This window comes from Hesperophylax consimilis, chromosome 12 (assembly GCF_061612785.1).
Source record: "Hesperophylax consimilis isolate HC1 chromosome 12, BYU_Hcon_1.0, whole genome shotgun sequence".
Taxonomy (NCBI): domain Eukaryota; kingdom Metazoa; phylum Arthropoda; class Insecta; order Trichoptera; family Limnephilidae; genus Hesperophylax; species Hesperophylax consimilis.
Window position 1 is genome coordinate 14,873,219 of NC_142847.1, and position 24,027 is coordinate 14,897,245.

At 34.5% G+C, this 24,027-nt stretch overlaps 1 protein-coding gene across 3 annotated transcripts in view; it reads left to right on the forward strand.

Annotated features, from left to right (window-relative positions):
• The window catches only part of LOC149419202 (poly(A)-specific ribonuclease PARN-like), a 121,306-nt gene that overhangs the window by 80,388 nt on the left and 16,891 nt on the right, over positions 1-24,027 (forward strand). The window contains exon 12 of one of the 3 annotated variants that reach the window (XM_089638148.1): positions 1,247-2,410. The exons of the other annotated variants lie outside the window; for them this stretch is intronic. Within the exon in view, the coding sequence (XP_089494274.1) occupies positions 1,247-1,424 (178 nt within the window). The 3' untranslated portion in view covers positions 1,425-2,410. Of the gene's footprint in view, positions 1-1,246; positions 2,411-24,027 lie in introns of those variants that run through there. 3 annotated transcript variants of the gene reach the window in all.

The window sequence follows — 24,027 nt, forward strand, 5'->3', positions numbered from 1 at the left end:
AATTGTGAAACAAGTTTGTCTTGTTTCCTTATATTTTTTCACTGCACAAATTCACTCTAGAAAAAACCGCCACTGATAATAATATGATGTCAAAGTCAAGAGTTTGTGTATTTAATTCCCACGGGAAAGAACGTTACGAAGTCTCTCTTCATTTTATACTCGCCTGTGTCTATCAAGCATTTTTTTCTCGTAGAGTCTCTCGGAAGCACCCCCTGACAGTTGATGTGTTGGACTACCTCTCGTCTTACGTTGGTTCTTGTTGAGAAATCTTCTGCCTTAAATGCCCCAAAGTGAGTGATGGTATATAGGTGACCAAGGCGTATCTTCGAGGTGGTCATGTCAAATCAGATTCCCGTCCAATCTATCGTCTTTCGTCCTCGGAATGCGTTTAAATATATTTATTCTCCATCCATGGCATAATGCGGAAAAATGCTTTCAGTTCAATCCGTCACCATGTATTTACTGTAGAAACCTTCATATTATTTTAGTGGTTTGTTTTTAAATTTATAAAATATCTGCATTTTTGTCTTTATTTAACTCTCTTTAAGATATTATTTATTTTTTCTACTTGTGCTGATACATTAACGCATCTTTTGTTTGAGTATCATTTAATGTTTCTCTTGAAGACTTTCGTGGCAGAGCGACAAGCTCCCCGGCTGTGGATTCGGACGTGGTAGGTTTGTAGCTCGGCATAGGCAAAAATAATAATATTTACTTGGAGTTTTTTTCACGTGTGTAATAAAAATAAGTATATTTGCGTATATTTTCAAGGTGAATAAAACTCACATTATCGGTATGGTGAAAAACCACAACATAAAATCGAGAGTTTGCTTGAATGGCTCTGATGTTTAGGGATTAGATCTGAATCGTCAGGTTTTGGGAAGTCTTCCTATTTCCTACTACTTATGACCTTCAGCGCCATAAAGTTTCCTAATTGGGGCGCCATAGTTCCACTAGCTCCGGAATTTTTTAACTCTTGTGCTGTAACCAAATAAAATAAAACTTCTAGCAGCTTTTGTTTCTATTTTAATTTTTTTTAAATTTGTAAAAATCTTTACCATTGTAAGTACAAAACATACTTAAGTTAAGTTACCAACATCGAAGGTTGGTATCATTTCATTGCCGGCAACCCGGGTGTTTGTTCTGAAACGGTAGTAGTATATTATCTTATCGCTTTGGTAGTTAGAGAATCTCCCTATACTTGTGGGTATCAGAAATGACATGTTTGCCTTGTGTGTTGATACAGGACGAGAAGATACGCTGCACCACATCTGTATGGGGGAATCGGAGGGGGGAATCAGCTAGATCCCTCTGAACTTGAGTTCGCCCCGACAGCTGCGAATCACATCTCTGTCGGCAAATTCCTATTGCCTTTGGTCGTCTTGTACCTCGGTTATTATATCATAGACAAATATAATAATTAGTCTGAAATCTCAATTCAACACCAATCATGTTAATTTGGTCCATTCGTTATTTTAATATTATATCTAAAAAATATTTTAATTATATAAATAGATATATTCATGTTATGATATAATTATATCATTATTTTGTATGTTTCATTTAGTTTTATTGTTTAATATATTTTAAAATGTATAAGTATGTGTTTTCCACTTTTATAACCATAATATTAGAATTCAGTTGTATTTGCATAATATTGAGCTAAACATATCAAATATATTACATCTGAACCTTATCTAACATAACCTAACCTAAACACCTATTCTAACCACAACTAACCTAACGTAATCTCAAGTAACTTAACCTTATCTAATCACACTTAGCTTAAACTCTCCCAACCTAATCTAACTTGTCCTATCCCTAACCCAACCATTCTTAACTTACTGGTCTTTACCTAACATTACCAAAACTGACCACACCTAATCACACCCAACCAATTAAACCTATTCTAACCACAACTAACAAAACCTAATCTCAACTAACTTAACCTAATCTAATCACACTTAGCTTAAACTCTCCCAACCTAATCTAACTTGTCCTACCCCTAACCCAACCATTCTTAACTTACTGGCTTTACCTAACATTACCAAAACTGACCACACCTAATCACACCCAACCAATTAAACCTATTCTAACCACAACTAACAAAACCTAATCTCAACTAACTTAACCTAATCTAATCACACTTAGCTTAAACTCTCCCAACCTAATCTAACTTGTCCTACCCCTAACCCAACCATTCTTAACTTACTGGCTTTACCTAACATTACCAAAACTAACCACACCTAATCACACCAAACCTAACAAAACGTATTCTTACCACTCCTAACTTAACCTCGCAAAGCCTAAATTCAAAGTACCTAATCTATACGGTTTAAGGTTCAAAACCGTTGAAGAAGTTGTTCTGAGTATTATGATAGTATGTAAAATTCAATATTTAACCATTATTATTGAAGAATACAATATTAAATATGTTCATAATTAAATAATAATATATTGAATAATTTAAAATGTCATTCAATGTTGCCGAGGTCTGATATGTTTATGGAGGTTAATAAATAATCATTTAATGATAAACTTACATAAGTATATTATTAATCCTTTTCCTCATAATATAGTTAATAGTAACGTTTCACTTTATACACATAGGTACCTACTTTAAAAAATATTACCTAACGGTTTTTTATATATAATATATATAAAATAATCTTTTTAAAATATATGAAAGTTTTGACAACAGTTAGGTTAGGTCCAGTTTTTACTCATTTTGAAACTAAGATGAAAAATAATACATACATTTCATATTTAAAAGTATGTTGTATCGAATCTTAAATATCTTTCCTGTGCAGGCCTTGATATATTGATTCCGTATATATCTGACTCTGAATATAAAAAGAAATTGTAACACAACACTAGGTTCACAATGAATGAAGGCATGATTGTTCCAAAATATAGCAATAAATACGAACAGCGAACCCTAGAATATAACGTGCCCTAAATTTTCAACATGTTGCCAAAGAACATAAAAAATTGGAAATTCCCAAATAAATTCAGATATATGTTGAAAATATGGCTCATAAGTAGAAATACTTTATACTAGTCATCTCTATTAATCAATAGTTGTTATTCATTGGCATGTAGATTTAATGTTATTTTTTATTATATGTGCTGATAGAAATCTGAGTATTTTATAAGTCGTAGCAATATTATGTATATTTATAATTAGTAATATTATTATGTGTACATATTTACAATGCAATTGAACATACATCCTTGTTGAAAAAACTGCTTAGTTGTAGTTTAACGAGATAATACTTTAAAAAACAATAAAATAATTTTTTTTTTTAAAAACATACCAACCTGCGTGCTATCAAAAACACATTTTTAATTCCTGTAGCTGAGTACATAATAGTAACAAGGGAGATGGGTCTTGAACAATTATTAGTATGAAACCGGGTGCAAAAAAGTGTCGCCAACATCGTTCATCCATACCTACTAGTCCAAATCGCCTTTGTTTCTACCTACACCCCAAGTGCATAACTTTCTTTAGCTCCGCCGCTTTTATAATCCGTGCCGTTTGTTCGTAGTTCGGTCGGCACGCTTTCATGCCATATATCGCTTTGTTTATATTATCTATGGGTCACCAAGACCACACAAGACAAAAAAAAAGTTTTAACCTTTTCCGGACGGGCCCCGCGCACTGCGCGATAAGTAAATATTGGACAGAATGGACGTAACCCCGCGCACTGCGCGGGACAGTGTCCAGCCTGTTTGAATACATTTTCTGAGAAATCAGAAGTAAATTCTCCCTTATTTATGATTATATCAGGTGTGCAAAATACTTGGAAATGCAAATTACCCAATTTTAATTACACATTTATTCATAAATACGTAATATTAACCCAATAATATTTGAATCTCAAATTTTGTCTCTCGTAAGAGATTTCTTACCCGGCTGTACTTGGCGTTCGACCCGGTATGTTTATCTACCTGCTCGAGTATACGGTAACCGTCTTATCTTGACACAAATGTTATTTTCTGCGTTAATTAAAAAAAAGCTATTGTTATTTGTATTATCACATTTTTATCAAAAATCTAAGTGCTACATTAGTTTGTTTGTGATTTTTTTCAAAAAATATTTCCACGATTCTCTAGAATATACGATATTACATATGCCTCACATAATAAATATTAATTATTTTTAAAGTTTAAATGTTTTTTTATGAGAACATTCGCAGAAAAACAATTCTTTTATAATATACAGGTATCCGGGAGTAAAGTGCACTAATTTCGAGAGGTGATTCTACATGGTGATAGAAGTAAAACATATAAATAACTTTTTAGAAATTTCGTAGTTTTATTTTTGATTTTTTCAATCATGTAGAATCACCTCCGACGCCTTGTTATGTTGATACTGCCCTCGTGTGCCGTCAATATATTTTCATAAATAATAATGTGGGTCACCCCAAAAGCTTAGTGACCTGCACGGTGAATAAAGCAATATTACAGCAAATGCGCAAGTAAACGTGTATTCATTTAAGGTTTTTTGTTTTGGAAAAATATTACGACCAAACTAACAAAACAAGTAGAATATTTATCGTCCCCAAAGGGTTAAATGAAATAATTTTGTAACTTTGCGACTGTGTTCATACATCTGTTTTGTAGATCCTCCCTGCAGAACGTCGCTCTACCATTGCATTCCTCAATTTCCATTAAATGATGCCATCTTTTTTTGGCATTATAACAAAGAATACTATTGCATAATGCTATCACATGATCTCGGATCATATCTATAAATGATTCATACATCATAAAAGTCCTATCATAGGAAGTGATTTATATCCAATAGAAGCAAAGCGGTACTTAAACATGATTGATATTCCTCGTCCACAAATGGTGCTATAACTCTTATTTAGTCTGGGAGACATAATGGCTGTAATGACGGTCTGTTCCCATCAGCGTGTTGCGAACATGACGGGACTTCTTCATCTATCACTCTTGCTGTTTTGTTGTCTGCGAGACCGTTTTTGGTAACCGCTACCCGATAACTAGTAGCTACTTAACTATCTGGTACTTTGCTATCGGCTGGTGTTATCTGGTGGAGCGTGCTCCCTGAGTTGCTTCTCATTTCCCGGCATATGAATTTAGTTGTGGCATTGTGAAAAAGTGTGATGTGACTTCACATTGCTTTCTGAAATATTTATTTATTAATTTAATTTAAACGCCCTGATGGTCTTTTACATGATACATATATACTGCGTAATACAGTGCCAACAAAAGGTTTTTATTTTTAAAAACAACTACAAAAAATAACAATATATAGATCAAGTATGTTCGTACTTGTAAACAGTCATTAATATGTATGTTGAAACAAAATAAAATTAAAAAGGAATTTGCGATGTACTCGTAGGAAGGTACAGAGACAAGATTTATAAAAAAAGACATGAAATGATAAAAGTTAATAACGAGCAATGCAGGTCTGAAATTAGTTGCCTTTTGAAACCCACAAAATTATTAACTCCAAACATATCAATAAGTTAACAGCGTTTGTTTGCAAGGTGATGAATTCTTGGAATTGGTGAATAAATACAGGGTGTATCGGCACGTACCCGACAAACTTTAACCAGCTATTCCTTAGCACATTTGGAGTAAAAAATGTTAAGGGCACTTTGCTGTCCGGTAACATTTTTTTTCAATTAAAAACAAAAAATTATAAAAAAATCCACACCGTCACTGTCATTGGCATTGTTTCTCGTGTTCAACAGCTGTTATTAGCAAGTGTGTCAAAAAGCGTCTTCGCTCTTTCATACACACTAAATAATAATAGTTAAAAATGAGACGAATGGTGCCATGCCATTTCGTTGTGATTGTAAAAGCGCGCCAATGTAGGTACGTACGTATATTATTGAACGAAACTCGAATAAAATATTGCCAGATGGGTTTTCAAACTGTGACAAAAGATAAAACAGTGGTGACATGTGGTGAAAATATGAATGGTAAATTTTTTATTAAAAAAAATGTTACCGGACAGCAAAGTGCCCATAACATTTTTTACTCCAAATGTGCTAAGGAATAGCTGGTTAAAGTTTGTCGGGTACGTGCCGATACACCCTGTATAGTAGTTAGTATTGAGGTTATTGTTGCATTTAAAAGTGCCTACTTTGAGTTAGTCTGGAAGGTACTTTCGTATAAATGAATGTCAGTAATTCAGGGCTGTCAACTAGAGATTTAATAATTTCGAATAAAAATAATACATCAGTTAAAATTCTTCTATCTGATAGTTTGAGAAGTCTGGTTTTGGTGCGTAACTTATTATAATTTATAAATTCGATGGAAATATTCATTTTAAAATTGATATACCGAAAGAATAGTATTATGCTTAGCTTAGTTATTGATATTATTGAGGTATGTTACTATAGCCTTCTTGTAACTATCTAACTAAATATATGTTTTTAAAAGTTGGTTCTGCACAGCGACACAAACTGTCTGAAGTCAGTGGAGCGGATGTATGTGATTCTTATTTGGGGAAATTAGGCTTGTGGATGTGGGAGATGCATAGACTAAATAAGACTAGACACGGCATAATCATTTAAAAATAACCCCAACACAATTTTGGTTTGGTTCACGTGAACATTTATGAAAAGGCCCACGCAGTGTCTCGCAATGCAAAATGGGCACTGTGCATTGCGTTTTACCTTTTGTTGGTCTAGAGTAAACTATTTTGCTTCTCAGCTATGCTGGGCAAGTTCATTTTTTCAATCACAAAAATAACCCAGTTCCAAATATTTAAATTTGAATTATGTCCATATTAAAACACCTCTGACAACAAATTCTCCGTGGTTTCGCTGACGAGTTTGAACGCTTGTACAAGGAGTTTAAACAGAGTTGGGTTGTTAAGTTCATCTCCATATTTGTGACGTACGTGGCGTTATTTTTAAAATGAATTTTACTAGACAGGGCTAATCTAGTATAATACATCAATGGGGAGATGGGATAACGGAAATTTGAGGAGAATCATCTACGCCGAATTTAAAACCCTCTACCTCAAGGTCCAGCGCCACCGTGCTTACGGCGTAGTATCTCAGTCATGGTAATTTGAACCAAACGATTATTAATATAAACATTATATACGTTTTTTAAATGTGAATACCCTACAATAATCCCAAATGCTTCCAACAGTTGTACGGTTTTTCGTTATTTTAACTTATTTTTATCTTACGTTGTTTTGTGTGAAAACTCAAAAACCATTTTAAATTATAATATATTTCCAGTTCTTAGATGATTGCAGTTGGCGACACGATATCACCTCTTCATACATAAGAACACACTTCACCACGATCTGATGATGGACACTGTAATGCTGTCCGAAACGTTGGCTAAAGATGGGGGTACACGCCATAATACCCCAAAAATACTGTTGGCCGTAAAAAACTCAAATCAAATATAACATTTGGTCATCTCTATAATAATAACATATAATTTATACCTTTGACTTTATTTATCACTTCTTAAAAATGTTAATAGTTCTGAAACAATTCATAATATTTAATTTTTATTCATGTATAATTGTAGTCAAATATCTGACCTTTGATTTGGTATGCCAAAAACCTTTTAAATATGTCACATAACTAAGTTACGCAACTTCAAAAGAAGTGTCCCGTTAGATATTTGGACAGTCGGAAAGATTCCTATAACCGTCGTTTACGCGGGGAGAAAACTTAGTGATATGAAATACTGTTAATTTATTTAAAATCTCGTCAAATTATTCGCTATCCTGTTAAAAATGGGACTACGGGCCTATAACGAGTGAATTGAATGAGTTCGTTACAAAGTCAGTAAAAAGCAAATATTTTATGCGGACGGCTATAATATATAGATAATATTGATACTGACTTACTTATATTGTAGCATGCCGTCATGATATGTACTCAGAAAGTAACACGTGTTCTCAATATATTCTGAATGGCTAATATTTTATCAGAAACTTAGCATGCTGTCACTATTTTTAACGGGATCATTTCTCCGTGCGATGCATCGGAATTTCTTGAACAAATTCATTCATCGTGTCGGCGATGCATTTTGAAAACTATGCTTTGACGTCATGGGATTGCATATTTCTACGACATGTTCCACTCCACGTAGCCTGTGGGACTATGGCACTTCAGGAGTTAGTAATATCATCTACTAAACTAAAGTATCCTATCGTGATTTCTTTTTGGGGTATTATGCCGTGTTAGTAAAGAAAGTTGGGGCTATTGTTTTAAAACTGTTTACAGTTCTATCTTTTTCTTTCGCCAACGTTTCTGGCAGCGTTACAGTGTTATAATTTCTCTGAATACATGTAGCTATTCTGATGTAAATACTTATGGTAGGATTATACTCGTATACTATTATTACTAAAAAAATGTATCGTAAAATACGTTACAATTTACAAAAACAATGATCCTACAATTTACAAAACATGTATCGTTCAATACGTTACAATTTTCAAAAACAATTTATCGCACAATTTACAAAAAATGTATCGTAAAATACGTTACAATTTTCAAATACAATGTATCGTACAATTTACAAAAAAAAATGCATCGTAAAATACGTTACAATTTACAAAAGCAATGTATCGTACAATTTACAAAAAAATGTATCGCAAAGTACAATAACAATACAATTTACAAAAATAATGTATCGCACAATACGGTACAATTTACAAAAACAATGTATCGTACAAAACGGTACAATTTACAAAAATATAATTTTGCAAAAAGTAAGTAGGTTATTACTAAATTAGAATCAACTGACGCATGGAGCACACGGCGCGTGCTGAAGCATCGTGTTTTTAATTAGGTAGGTATATATTCAAGTATATAATTAAAAATCTTATAATTTCAGAAGAAATTTCGGATTTTGATTTAACATAAGAGAAAATTAGAAACATACCTCTTTGCCCGCGAGGTATTCTGTGCACACAACTAGCAGTTAATTTGTCGTACGAAAAAAACATTCATATTAGATAAGATATTTTTTGCATTTTGTTCTTTAAATCGTCGAATAAAACAATAAAAGCTCCCGCGGATCTCTTCGCATGGAGAGCGTACAATTCGATCTTGTTTATATCGTTATTCGAGACATGTTTGGGTGTTGGGGAGTTTAATAAGTGCAGTGGCTATGTACATCATATTTCCTTGGCAACAAACCGGCTGCATGAACTTTTGGAGTCCTTACCCTTTTTTCTAGGAAAATTTCGTATAAACACGTCGTTAGTATTGTAGTCTTACGAACTTGTCCGTATTATTTCATTTTATACCACTATAAATGGGTATCTTATCATATTATTGTATTATTTATCACTTTTTACATTTTCGATCGCATCGGTCTTGATGCATTAAATCAGAGGAATAACAAAAGGAATAACAATTTCAGTTTGAAATAAATGGTCCTGCCACTGAGAGCTCTGTTGTGATGTCTTTCTGCAACAAGCATAGTTTGTGCGAAAGAGCGAAATGTTTCAGTGGTACGCAAAGATATTAGAAGAACGAGATATGCTATGTTGGCCGCCGGACCGTAGCCGGAGTACTACCTAATTAGGGTACTTTGAACGGTATCGGGACGTGTACGCACAGAAATCTGTTCTATGTATTAGTGCGGATACCTTAGAGCAAGCGAAGGTGTGCAGTAGTATTGGTGAACAAAACCGGCGACACTCGGCAAAACAATTCCACTCAGTACGAACTGCGCATAGCACATCTCGTTCTTCTAATATCTTTGGTGGTACGCTTATACTCTGAGTATCGCTTTGGTGAGAGAATTTTTTTATTTCAATTTTTTCACTGTACGACAGATTATTCATTTAATTACAGTAAAATCTTCTCATTCTGGCACTCTTAACATCTGGGAAAATAATAAAAAACGTCTTTATGTTATGTAAAATTAAATGCATCCACCGTTTCAGAAATTTAATTCAATAACACCATTCTTCGTGTCATGCTATGTTGTGCTTGAACATCTGTTCTGCCATGTGGTATCATTAAAAAGTCGTGGCGACGACTACGGATGAAATTTTCGTGCACGTATAAGCCATTCCAATAGGTATGGATTATCAATAGAATGAATTATATTAAAATTAAGTATTGCAAGAATTGCATAACTTCTGGTTTCTTGGCTAAATCTATTTGTTTCCTCAAATAAGTCTATATGGTACATGAACCTCGGATAAGTTCCATGCATGCCAATACCGACGTACCTACTTGAGGATTTTTTCTGGGTTTGTTCCGACATACTTATATATTTAGTTTGGTGCGGAGTTCAGACACTACTAGCATACTCCAGCTTACTTCTTCTAACGCCATCGAACATGGCTGTCATCGCATCTGGGTCTTTAAACTGTTTGCATGTTCTAATGATAAACCCCAAGAGTTTGTAGCTGCTGGAGTGAGCCGTGATATGTGGTCCGAGAACGTTAGTTTGGGATCAAAGACGATACCGAGATCTTTAGCGCTATTGATTCGGCATAATGTTTGGCCTTTAATGCTGTACTCAAAAACTATGGGCTTCTGGAAGCGGGTATTGGTCATTGTCACACATAAAAAATTCTCACTTGTTTTTTTAGGTCAAGCTGTTAATCTTTCTTCCCCCGTTTCCACTTATCTTATTGCATTTTCCAGTTGGTATGTCACTGATAAAAATAGCTGAACAATTACTAATTTAATTATTTAAATTATCAAAGACACATGAAAAAATATAATTGAATTAAAATACGCCTGAAAAATCACGAAATCCTACTTTACTTGCCACGATTATTAACCTTTCGAAATTTAAACAATAGAAATACGGAATTGAAATATAATTTATTATTAATTTTCTGGTAAAAAATATAATATTATTGTGGGTGGGTTTGTAAGTATACTAAAAAATTACAAAAAAAATCTGAAATCTACTATTGCTTTATTACACTCAGTTTCAATTTTGAAAATGACACTAAAATTCAAAGTAAATCCGAATTCTAAAGTTCATTACAACTGAAATGAGTATTTTTGATCATTAGCAGACTCGTAAAAATCACGGATTGTCTGAATTCTAGACAGAATATTTTTAATTTTGAAAATGGCAATTGAAATAGTTTTCTATTATTTTTTTATAAGTAGGTAATACTTTATCGCTTGTCTGAATTCTTCAAACAAATGCTTCCAATTTTTTAAATTATGACACTTAAATTCAAAGCAAATCAGATTTCTACTGTTCATTGAACCGGAGTTAAAGACAGATAGACGACGTCACAACATTTTCTCTCCCCTTAAAGCAGAATTTGTATTCTTCTTGATGAAATTTCGCACACACTAGGTTCAACGAAGAGTAAAATTACTGTCTGCATCTGGTTTCGATAACCCCGTGTAAAAGGGAGACGCCGGGAAGTTCAGAATGTTTTTAATAATATTCTACGTGATTATTTATTTATGTAATTTGATTTTAAACTATCTTTAATAGGAAATAATGTAGGTACCTACCAACTTGATACCCCTGATTATTCACAGGCATATTTTGTATGAATTAAAGGCGTTCCTAGTTTATAAAATAATCGATCAAACACGTCGTAATAGTATTCCCAACAGTCGTTAATATAAAATATAAAGTCATAGCAATCATCTGATCAAAGACTCGCTGAATTTGGCAATGAAAAATGCTTCAAGAATTCCCAAACTAGTTTTAGCAACATAATTCATGTGGATTGTCTGTCGGCAAAATGAGGCACAATTTGCAATGCACTCTGAATAATCGATACTCGATACTTAGCTGATTCAATGGCTTTTGTAAAGTGGTTAATTAATTGCACGGGTAATCAATGCTCTTTCAATTATTGACAGCAGCGACAATTTGCTCTGAATTACTGCGCTCGTAGCTGATCGCATTATCCCTTGGTGGATATTTTATTTCCTACGATTATTTGTCTGCGACCTTTGTATATTTATTTTGCGGCGTGTTTCCCAAGTAACGCCAGCGCAATTAGCGTCAATTAGCCCAATCACTCGCGATGTTTCCCCGACTTCTCTATGCGGACCGCCTCGTTCTCCGGACTGACTTTCGTCGCGGTCAAGGGGTCGAGGCTCTTTGTGAATTAAAGGTAATTCAGACCTACGCGAGCTAGTCCCGTATGTCCCAATGTCCGCGCAATTAGAGAATATCGCAATGCAAGAAACGACACAGATCGCTTAGTAGTCCAAAATCTTAATATAGTGACTGCATTTGATCGGTTCCCCAAGAAAACAGAACAAACAAACCTAACCTGACCTAGCGTTTTAATTTTCTGTTTTATTCGGTTAAAACTTTACATGAGACGATAAAAACGAATTTTCAAAAATTTGTATGAATTATTAAATATTTTTCAAAGTTTTTATGTAAAATATTGCAATTCTATTTATAATTATGAGATATTTGAGGGTCGAGTAAATTCATCTACGGTTTTCTCTAAATAACCTAAAAAAAGTGTATTCATAAATTTAGTTTTAAGTATTGAAAATTATTTAATCAGCAAAAATTACTTGTTTACCATGTTTTACTTTTAAGACAATTCTATATGAAACCACTGAAAAGTAACATTTCCAAAGATGTGACTTGAAGGGTTTTACCAAAATACAGTCGACATTTGATCAACCGTTGAAAAGCTGTCTGGTTGTCTTAATAATAATAATAATGATTATTTCTATTTTGGTGCCTTCCACTACAGGGGATTGAGCACAATCATATTAAATTTAAACCACATTTAATAATATTTTAACTGACTGTCTATTTTTGAAAACTGGCGGTTTTATTTTAGCTGGATACCTGCCACTGTCAGCTATTTTGTCGAACTCTCTTCCCTCTTTTTCTTTCAGTAGGGACGTCTTGACCAATTACTACGTAACTTGTTTGACTTGAAGTGTTACCACAAATTGGTGAATTAGGTACTGTAAAATTTTCTGCTTGAATTATATAGAGAGGTACCTATAACCGTATCAGTACCCAAAGCAAGCAAAACTGTAATCTAAAAAGGACGTCATGAGAGGATTATTAATGATCAGGATTTTTATTATTAATGACCGGATCTGGATCTCTAGTATAGAACCAGTGACGTCAGCAGGATTTCCTATACTTTTTTATTGATATATTTGACACAGTTATGTTAATTACATCTGCATCAGTTACCTACTTGTTAACGTGATTCATTTTTCCGTTAATTGAATCATTAACACCGACGGTAAATGCCGGAATCCGGATCGATCGCCAATCAATCGCACATTTCCCATAGCGTAGCTTCCAGCTTCCCACAGTCCAGTGGACTAGTGACTGGTGACTGTCGGCCGGGAAGTACCTGGCTGCTAGTCTCTAGTCCTCTTCCTGTCACGGAGGATGGACAGCAAATCAGCCGCGCACATTCAACCACATTAGTGTAGATAAAATGTGTCGACTTTATATGTAAAAAAAAGATTTAATTTATTTTGTTCGGATGTTTTGCCAACTCGGTTTTTTTATAAGAACTTCTCTAAGATATAACGGCATCTACCTGTATTATAAAGGGTGATTTTTTAAGAGCTTGATAACTTTTTTTAAAAAAAAACGCATAAAATTTGCAAAATCTCATCGGTTCTTTATTTGAAACGTTAGATTGGTCCATGACATTTACTTTTTGAAGATAATTTCATTTAAATGTTGACCGCGGCTGCGTCTTAGGTGGTCCATTCGGAAAGTCCAATTTTGGGCAACTTTTTCGAGCATTTCGGCCGGAATAGCCCGAATTTCTTCGGAAATGTTGTCTTCCAAAGCTGGAATAGTTGCTGGCTTATTTCTGTAGACTTTAGACTTGACGTAGCCCCACAAAAAATAGTCTAAAGGCGTCAAATCGCATGATCTTGGTGGCCAACTTACCGGTCCATTTCTTGAGATGAATTGTTCTCCGAAGTTTTCCCTCAAAATGGCCATAGAATCGCGAGCTGTGTGGCATGTAGCGCCATCTTGTTGAAACCACATGTCAACCAAGTTCAGTTCTTCCATTTTTGGCAACAAAAAGTTTGTTAGCATCGAACGATAGCGATCGCCATTCACCGTAACGTTGCGTCCAACAGCATCTTTGAAAAAATACGGTCCAATGATTCCACCAGCGTACAAACCACACCAAACAGTGCATTTTTCGGGATGCATGGGCAGTTCTTGAACGGCTTCTGGTTGCTCTTCACTCCAAATGCGGCAATTTTGCTTATTTACGTAGCCATTCAACCAGAAATGAGCCTCATCGCTGAACAAAATTTGTCGATAAAAAAGCGGATTTTCTGCCAACTTTTCTAGGGCCCATTCACTGAAAATTCGACGTTGTGGCAGATCGTTCGGCTTCAGTTCTTGCACGAGCTGTATTTTATACGGTTTTACACCAAGATCTTTGCGTAAAATCTTCCATGTGGTCGAATAACACAAACCCAATTGCTGCGAACGGCGACGAATCGACATTTCACGGTCTTCAGCAACACTCTCAGAAACAGACGCAATATTCTCTTCTGTACGCACTGTACGCATTCGTGTGGTTGGTTTAATGTCCAATAAAGTAAACTGAGTGCGAAACTTGGTCACAATCGCATTAATTGTTTGCTCACTTGGTCGATTATGTAGACCATAAATCGGACGTAAAGCGCGAAACACATTTCGAACCGAACACTGATTTTGGTAATAAAATTCAATGATTTGCAAGCGTTGCTCGTTAGTAAGTCTATTCATGATGAAATGTCAAAGCATACTGAGCATCTTTCTCTTTGACACCATGTCTGAAATCCCACGTGATCTGTCAAATACTAATGCATGAAAATCCTAACCTCAAAAAAATCACGCGTTATATGAATCTTTTATTGTATATTAATCTTTTATTGTATTTATTGTTCCTCTCATTTTACTTACCGCCCGACGTACATCATATCATGAAAGCTTTTCAAGGCGATGCACTACGTAGTAATGCAAAATCATGTGTTTTTGGTTTGAAAATTTGGTCGCCTAGAAATGTTTCAGATGCTTTAATTAAATACTGCGAGTAGAATACATCCTGGCCTCTAAAATAATCGAGTATTTTTTAGATAAGTCTTTTTATAAGCCCAGAAAAAATAATGTATAAGACCTATGAAAACTGCTTTAAAGTTCAAATCTCTTACTTACGAGCCTATTTTCGGTTATGGTTTTATTTTATAATGTGGCAAATTAAGTTATTTATAAAATGATCGAAAAACATTTAAATAATTGGGCTTGAACATCCACAAAATAAAATAGAAGGCACTTATTGGCCATGTTTTTTTCTTGCGTAAATCAAAACAGGTGGATGGTGTTAAGCGGGAATTTAAGCCTTATCGCCATTTACGTAAGGTGTGTTATTGATAGCGGCTCGATTCAAAATATTACATGACGTAGTGCATCGCCTTAAATGGAAACTTAGGCTCCGTGGTAAGCGTTAAAAAAATAAGAATATGGTTTGAAAGGGAGATGTAAATACGAATGTTAGAGGAAGGCGCTGATTGAAAAAAGATTATAATTAATAGGCGTAAGCGAACATATTTATAAATATAGCGAAAAATCTCTTGACAAATGTCTTAAACCCCTCAAGCCTCGGAAGGACATTACTAGCCACAAACATGACGTCCATACGTAATAATTTTTTTTTCTATAATGCGGAGATGTACGACTTGTTCGTCGTTGGAGGGAGAAATAATTATTCTTCTCAGTTTTTCTCAAATATTTATACTTGATTTCATGGATAAAATCCAAAAAATGGCAAAGCGTGTGATTACAAATGGGCGTGAATTTTCCGTCGACAGTTGAAAATTTAAAGATTATTAATTATTATTATGTTTATTTTAAAAGATCTTACCACCTTCCAAAATAAATCTGAGAAAACCATATTGGTTTCTGAAGACGGCAGTCTTACATCTCATGAATGATGTCATTATCTCCCTTGTGCAGTTGGTCTGATTTCATACTTGGACACTTTAAAAGAAGTTCCTTCCAAAATCCTATTCCAAGCATTTTCATCAGGATTCACATATCCGATGTTTGCTTGCTTCTCGCACAAAAAAGAGACAATTTTTGGCATACGTTGCACCATTTGCAACCTGAAAGGATTCACAACTCTCTGGAGACTTCCTACTGGCTCTTGTATTCCGACTAATATCTCTGAATTATGGTAATGGCTCATGTACAATGACATTCCGAGGATAACTTACTCTGCTGAGAAATGTTCAGAACCAGTTTCAAACAAAAAAAAAACGCCCGCATATTTAGCGTCTCAAAAGGCGATATCCTAAAGCGGCGTGTTACGCGGTATTTTAGCTTCTTATAAATTCGTGCAATTTCCTTGTAATTTTCCATTGTCGCCACATAAAACAATCGTTCCTCGCACGCTGAGCTCATTTTGGAGCAAGATCTAGATAAGGCGGCGGGCGGCCGCGCGGCGTGAACCTGGTAATGATGCAGGAATTCAGCAACCTTTTTTAAGTATCACCTCCGACCCAAGGTGTTGGCACACAATGAAAATTCAAATGATTATGCAGTCATAGGGGGATTGGCGAAAGCAGCAGTGTAGTTTCTTTGATATGTTCCGTGTGATTTTTTAAATTTGGGATTTACTACGTATTCAATGAAAGTCCAAATTTTGGGAGAATTTTAATAGTTGCTTGTCTATCGTTTTCACGCTATTTCTTAAATCTAGGATTATTATCGTGAAAGTATAATGTGGTCAAAACGAATCCAGAAATAATCTAGTCATGGAACAGAAGCTTAGGAGAATTTGTGCATCAGTGTATTTTCTTTGACTTTTGCTTTCCTGCTTTTTATATCTGGGTGGCTGAAAGCTATGTATATTAGTGATTCGGGGGTTTATTATCACAGGGCCTAGTTCATTCATAACTATGGTTTCGCTTAGCAAAATTAAGTACCTACTGTACCTACAATAAACACCCGAAGTTTTACGATCATAGGGCGAAACGTCAGGGCGTGAAAATTTATTTATTCGTCGAATCTGGATTTCCATTCGAAAACCCAATTGACAAAAAGTTTGTATAAGCGTCCTTCCAGATGTTTTGCAAACACGACCGAATGCGTCTTCTTAGTGAAACTATGAACACACTACATTTTTCTAAAAAAAAAATTTTTAGAGTGTTAATAGAGTAGCAGCAAGAATAATAATGCGAAAATTCTGTATGTTACCTTTTTACCAGTTTTTAACAGTATAGAAATTTCAAGAAAACAAAACCTGCATTTTCCTCGTCAAAGATTTATGAATTCAACAAGATTATCCTCTGCCACATCCCACACGTGCATTTATTTTCGATAAAATCGCAAATACCGAATTTACAACGCTTTCAAATTTTTGCAGCAAATTACCTGATTTGCATACAGTTTTACACCAAGATTCTCCCGGCCGATCCTTATAGCCCGCATCTCGCCTTTTTCAATTGGTCTGTACCATTTTCAGTGGTCGGTTTCCTTTCCGAATTCCTCGGCTGTATTTGGTTGCGTGTGACACCCGCACGCCGCACGTGTCGGCTAGCAACGTTACTGGCTAGTGGCTACTGTGGCTAGCTATATTGTATTAGTCTGGTAGTACGTGTCATGTAATCCACGGACCCGGTAATACGTGTTGGTGAACTCCATATTTGGGGAAAATCGCCTGTTTGACATTTGTTCGCGGTGTTGTGGGCGGGCCGGGCTTCAGAAATTGACTCGACTATGTGTAGTATTTGTTCGCAATATTTTGGACGGGCCGGACTTGAGAAGTTGACTCGACTATATGCAGTATTTGTTCTCGGTAATGTGGGCGGGCCGGAATTTAGAAATTGACTCGACTATGTGCAGTATTTGTTCGCAATATTTTGGACGGGCCGGACTTGAGAAGTTGACTCGACTATGTGCAGTATTTGTTCTCGGTAATGTGGGCGGGCCGGAGTTTAGAAGTTGACTCGACTATGTGCAGTATTTGTTCTCAGTAATGTGGGCGACCGAAATTTAGAAGTTGATTCGATTATGTGCAGTATTTGTTCTCGGTAATGTGGGCGGGCCGGACTTCAGAAGTTCGCTTGACTATGTGCATCAGAAGTTTTTTTTAACCACTCGTTCTCTTGTTTTTATAATCAATTTAATAGTTAGGATTACCTTTTAATACTTTTCTCGCACAACTCACAACAAGCTTTAAGATATTTAAGTGCATGTTTTGGATTCCTTTTTTTTACTACAATCCGGTATATGTATCGTTCAAAAAGGCTAGTAAAATTTTTTCACTGTCTATTATCTTTTTTCCCTTTGAAAGATCGAGAAGAAAAAACGGGACGTGGAGTTTATTTATAAATTTATTTTATATAAAATTTCTTGGGTTGATTCTCCAATTATTCTTGATAATAATGGGTTCTTAATGGATAAAGCTTTAAAAATATTATTTTAAGCTAAACACCGATTAAGGAAACTATATTAAGCTCTATCATACCGTATTCCTTTTGGGTATGCTCGAGTCAGAAGGGATGTACACATTGCTACACATTTCTTCAGACTGATTCGTGGATGGTTTGAAAACTCGGTTACTTAGAGAGCATTCATTTCGATGTTCTAACGGTTATCCCCGTAACCGACAACATAGACCGTTCTATCTCCCAGTCTGCATGAGTTGATATATCCACTGTATTAATATTATCTAGGAATCGTTCTTCAAAATATATATTTAAAACGCATTAAAATGAACAATTTTGTGATGTTTTTAAAATAAGTAAAAAAAGAATTATCGAAGAAAGCAAACACTTTGTGGCTTGACATTGTACAAAATGAAAAAGTTTTTGGTTTTAAACCACTTTATTTTATTATAAATGTCGACCGGTTTCGGTTGTTCAGGACAATAAATATATAAAAAAAATAGTTTTATTCTGAAGAAGGTTAGGAACAACCGAAACCGGTCGACACATACAGGATGTTTCGCACTAACCCGACAAACTTTAACCAGCTATTCCTTAGCACATTTGGAGCAAAAAATGTTATGGGCCCTTTGCTGTCCGGTAGCATTTTTTTTTCAATTAAAAACAAAAAAAAATAAAATTTCCACACTACATCACTGTCATTGGCATTGCGTTTCGTGTTCAACAGCTGTTATAAGCAAGTATGTCAAAAAGCGTCTTCGCTCTTTCGCATACACTAAATAATAATAGTTAAAAATGAGACGAATGGTGCCGTGCCATTTCGTTGTGATTGTAAAAGTGCGCAAATATAGGCACACACGTGCATTATTCAACGAAATTCCAATAAAATATTTGCCAGATGGGTTTTCAAACTTTGACAAAGGATAAAACAGTGGTGACATGTGGTGAAAATATGAATAGTTAATTTTTTATTTAAAAAAAACGATACCGGACAGCAAAGTGTACATAAGATTTTTTACTCCAAATATACTAAGGAATAACTGGTTAAAGTTTGTCGGGTACGTGCCGATACACCCTGTATAATAAAATAAAGTGGTTTAAAACAAAAAACTTTTTCATTTTGTAAAAAAAGAATTGATTTATTTTAAGTTTGCTAATTTTAACAACGGTTTTAATTTATACCTCGATTTTAAAAGATTGTGAACATATATTATTTTATCGCCAAAGTCAAAAATATAATAATGCAGAGATTAAACCAATTAAGCACTGTTGTGGTGTGTCAGATTTCCCATTTGAGGTGTGTTGGCTGACCTTTGATTCAGGTTAATATTTCTGTGTTTCATATTGAACTGCTTAAAGGGCACACATTTAGACTTACTTCACAATGCAGCTTTCGGATCGTAAAAGGTGTTACTTACTTATACTATTGTATACGTAGATAATAATCTAGACTTAGCTCTAGTTTAGATTAAAAATGTGACGTGACTTTCGACCCCTCTCTCCTGTATATCGATCCTTATTGACAATTATGTAAAGCAATACAATGTGTATTTGTTTGCTAGCGTTATTTAACGTTTTGCAAAATTCATACCTCAGACTCGTCGGTTATGTCAAATAAATTTCTAGATACGTTATATTGGCATTAAACGCCTTCGGACTTTCAACAGACTAGGTAAAAAAATTTAGATATCGAAAGATTCATAGACATAATATTCAAAAGCTTCTCACTAAACCATGGTAGTATATACAGGTGTTACGGGACGTACTTGCCTTTCTTTAACCAGTGATTCAAAATAATAAATTAAATTTTAAATATTAAATTAAAATTAAATTAAATTTTAAGTATTTGGAGTGAAAAATGTTAATTAAATTTTGGTCTCCGGTAACTTTTTGATGATGTTTTTCAATTTTTTTTTTCAAAAACGATTTATAAAAAATTCTTCCACATATCGACAATGGTTACTCATCCGAGTAACCGCCCAACTCCTCACATTAACCCTAGCTGTCCAATTCCTACTGATTTTCTATGTTTTTGTAGAAGAAAAAAAAATCTAAAAATTCACCGGAGACCAAAATTTCACTTACATTTTTTACTCCAAATAATGTCAGGAATCACTGGATAAAGTAAGTCAAGTACGTCCCTTAACACCTTGTATAATTATGTAATTCACCATAATAATATGGAGGGAAAAAGTTTAAAACTAAATAATTATTTTTTTTTACTCGATTTATTTTCATGATGTGCCTAATCTACCTAGTTTGGATTTTGGAACGATTGTGTTTTTTTTTCACGATTTTTGTATGAAATCGGTGATTTTTTTATTTACATCCTCGAGAAAAGTGTTTTTTTTTGCCCTTTTATTCAAGCAGTCATATTTTCGGGAATTTGAATCTGAAATTCAATTTATCTTCGATCAGTCTCACTGTTTAGGCTTCATTCGATTGCGAGCGTATCGACCTATTTATATTCTATTGAAGAATTATCGCCGGCGATTTGTTCCAACTAACGTCACTTTAAATATCGCCAGAGCTGGGAAACTGCGGCGCGAGTATTTGCGAGTATTACTCCTCGAGATATTACAATTATGTTTTTATTTACTAATACAGTGAATCTAACAAAAAATCATATCATAATATTACATTTAACTGTGAAATGCAAAATATTTATAACCATTTTAAAGTCACTGAAGTTTAAATGAAAAATGTCTACCTGAGAAAAAAAATCGTTTATGAGTGTAGTCATTTTCACCGAACTCATGATCGTTGGTAGGTTAGTCCTGCCTCTAAAAAATTAAAATGCCTCTGCTACTTAGCACTGGTGGCCGTCAGGGGGAAACAGGATTGCAAATGTGCAGCTTACGTGTTACTAACACCATTGCAACCAATTTTCTCCAAACGTCTGAACGATCTAGTCCTACCATTCTAAAGAGAAAATCCGAGCGGTAAAACAGATGGTTTTTGGATTAATTAAAACTATTGTGACAAAAGTTATGGCCCTTGTCTAACTTTCCCAGATTTTATAAAAAATCAAAATGTGAAAATGATCTTAACATGTAGGAAATCTGTCATTAGCCGTTGGATCGAAACTTGTATGATTTGGCTCGAAATCGTTGCATCTGATCTTTTCGTTTCACGGCTTTAATGGTTTTTTTGTCCTTCTCTTGTTCTACCCGATTATCTTTTCACACAGTCAGTTCACATCTACCTGTGTCACTTTTAATGGGACGCTCACTTGTTAATTATTTTCCGTGTCCTGTCACCCTACATTCTTTCCACACGGTCATAACTTATAAGTCACTAGATAAAAGTCTCAAACGTAAGTCACTAGTTTTAAGTCAGTAGTTCTAGTATTAACTATTTAAGAAATATATTTGTACAGCGCCCTTGAGGTGATTTATCACGAAAACGGCGCTTTACAAATTAGCCAAATATTTATTTATTTATTTATGGTCGGCCCATCACTGTTTTAAGGACCGATAAAATGTAAAGTTTTTCGACCTACTTTATTTTGGCCAATGAAGTTTGCTCGCTTACCCGTCCGTTTATATTTTTCCAACTCTATTATAAAATGCCCCCTTTTCACGCCATTTGACTTTAAAATTTTCGATCTTGGTAGATATGTGTTGATCGAAAACCTCCTATTTTTATTTTTTAAAAACGTTAACACGTAATTATCAAAGGTGTATTATAGAAAATAGGATTTCAGACCCATGTACATATACATACATAATATCAAAACATTACAGGTTACATAACACTACCAAAGTTGTTGTTAAAATATCGTTGATACATTTATTATGTAGCGCCAAAATTTTTATTTGAATTTTTCATCAACCGTTCATAATTTATTAGTTTAAAAAAAATATATATTCTATAATTTTGGCACGTTCCAGAGTGGAAGCTCCTACCTATCGCCCTGGTGTAAACCCACCACCATGCTTGAAATGCCTTTAGCCATGTTTGGTGACTAGATCTCACAGCCTATATTCCTCTTCCCATCCCCTTCCCCGACCCACTACCTTCAAGCTTAATACCTTACCCCAATTGGGGATGCCATAGTCTCACTGGCTCCAGACGGTTGGGAGCAGTTGGGACTTTTGGGGTATTCACATAAAAGAGTATTCAGATGTCGTATTTATGTTCAACTTATGCAAAAATGAAAGATGTTCAGTGAAGTGTACCAATCAAATAATGGAAAGAAAAATAAATAAACATTTTAAAGGAAAATATCGAATACCTACTTACATGAAGTAGGTACCTAGTTATAATTAATTAAAATATTTTTTCTAATTTGCCCCTTTCCAGAAATAATTTCAATCTCCTGGGTAAGATTGCACTTATGCGAATGGGTGAAAACGAGCTGAAGGATTATTGTAATAAACATGCTAATCATTTATATTATCTCAATTTCCCAGTGACACTTATGACTGTCTTGGAGGCTGTAAAACTAACATCAAGATATTCGTAATGTTTTAGTGTCTCGAGACAAATTCGTTGTCGCTAAGTGAAGTGTTTATGTTTATAATCCGTTAGATTTATTACTCGGTTTCACCCGAGATTTTAAATCACGAAATCTTTTTTTCTGGAAAACATGGTACAAGCATTATGATATCATTTCCACTTTTCCCTATTAAACTTTTATACAAATTAAAAAAAAAAAACCGATGAACGAACCTCGTCTGAAGTGAATATAAATTTACAGTGTATTGATTTGAAGTTTTCTTTATTGTAACTTAAAATCAGTATGTCTTATAATTTTATGGAGTGGAAGATAGTCTGAGTATCGCCCTGGTGTAAGACCATTATATACAGACCAGATCTGAATAGCCAGGTACTTCCCCACCTTCCCCTTCCCCGTATCCTTCTTCTTCCTACTACCGTCAGCCTCACAACATACCCCAATAGGGTATGCCATAGTATCACTCACTTCCGACGGTTGAGAGTAGTTGGGACTCTTGTGCAGTATTCACATAAGAAAAAAATATCTGTGTTAACAGTGAGCTCAGGCGTCGTAAAAATATCACATCTGTTTTTTTGTGGAATTTCAAGGTCAACGAAACTTTTCTCAGCGGGCAACGCTGTTTACATAAGTGATGTAGCTTTGAAATATTGTTTTTAACCGTTAAAGAATAATGTGGCAAGGAGCCATATTGTCTGGTATATGTTTTAATCAGAAAGAAGTTAAAAAACAACGCAGAAACTTTAGGAAAATCAGATAGTAACCTTAAGGGGTACTTCACCATCCTCTTGATAGCTTATACATAGGATAACGTTTATTAATAAATAAACAAATACGTTCTCGAAATGGCTATAAAACTCGGCTAACTTATCTAATATATAGCCACTGTTTACAGGTTCGAGTACACAACGTGTGCCATCAACAAAAGTAAGAATAGTGAAAGTACAAAAACTCAAACAAAAGTAGTAACAAGCATAAAATGTAAGAGTTCAACAACTCAAAGAAAGGTATAAAGTATCAAGTATAAAATGTAAAAGTACTACAACTCAAAGAAAAGTATAAAGTAACAAGTATTAAATGTAAAAGTACAACAACTCGAAGAAAAGTATAAAGTAACAAGTATAAAATGTAAAAGTACAAAAACTCAAATAAAAGTATAAAATGTAATAGTACAACAACTCAAAGAAAAGTATAAAGTAACAAGTATAA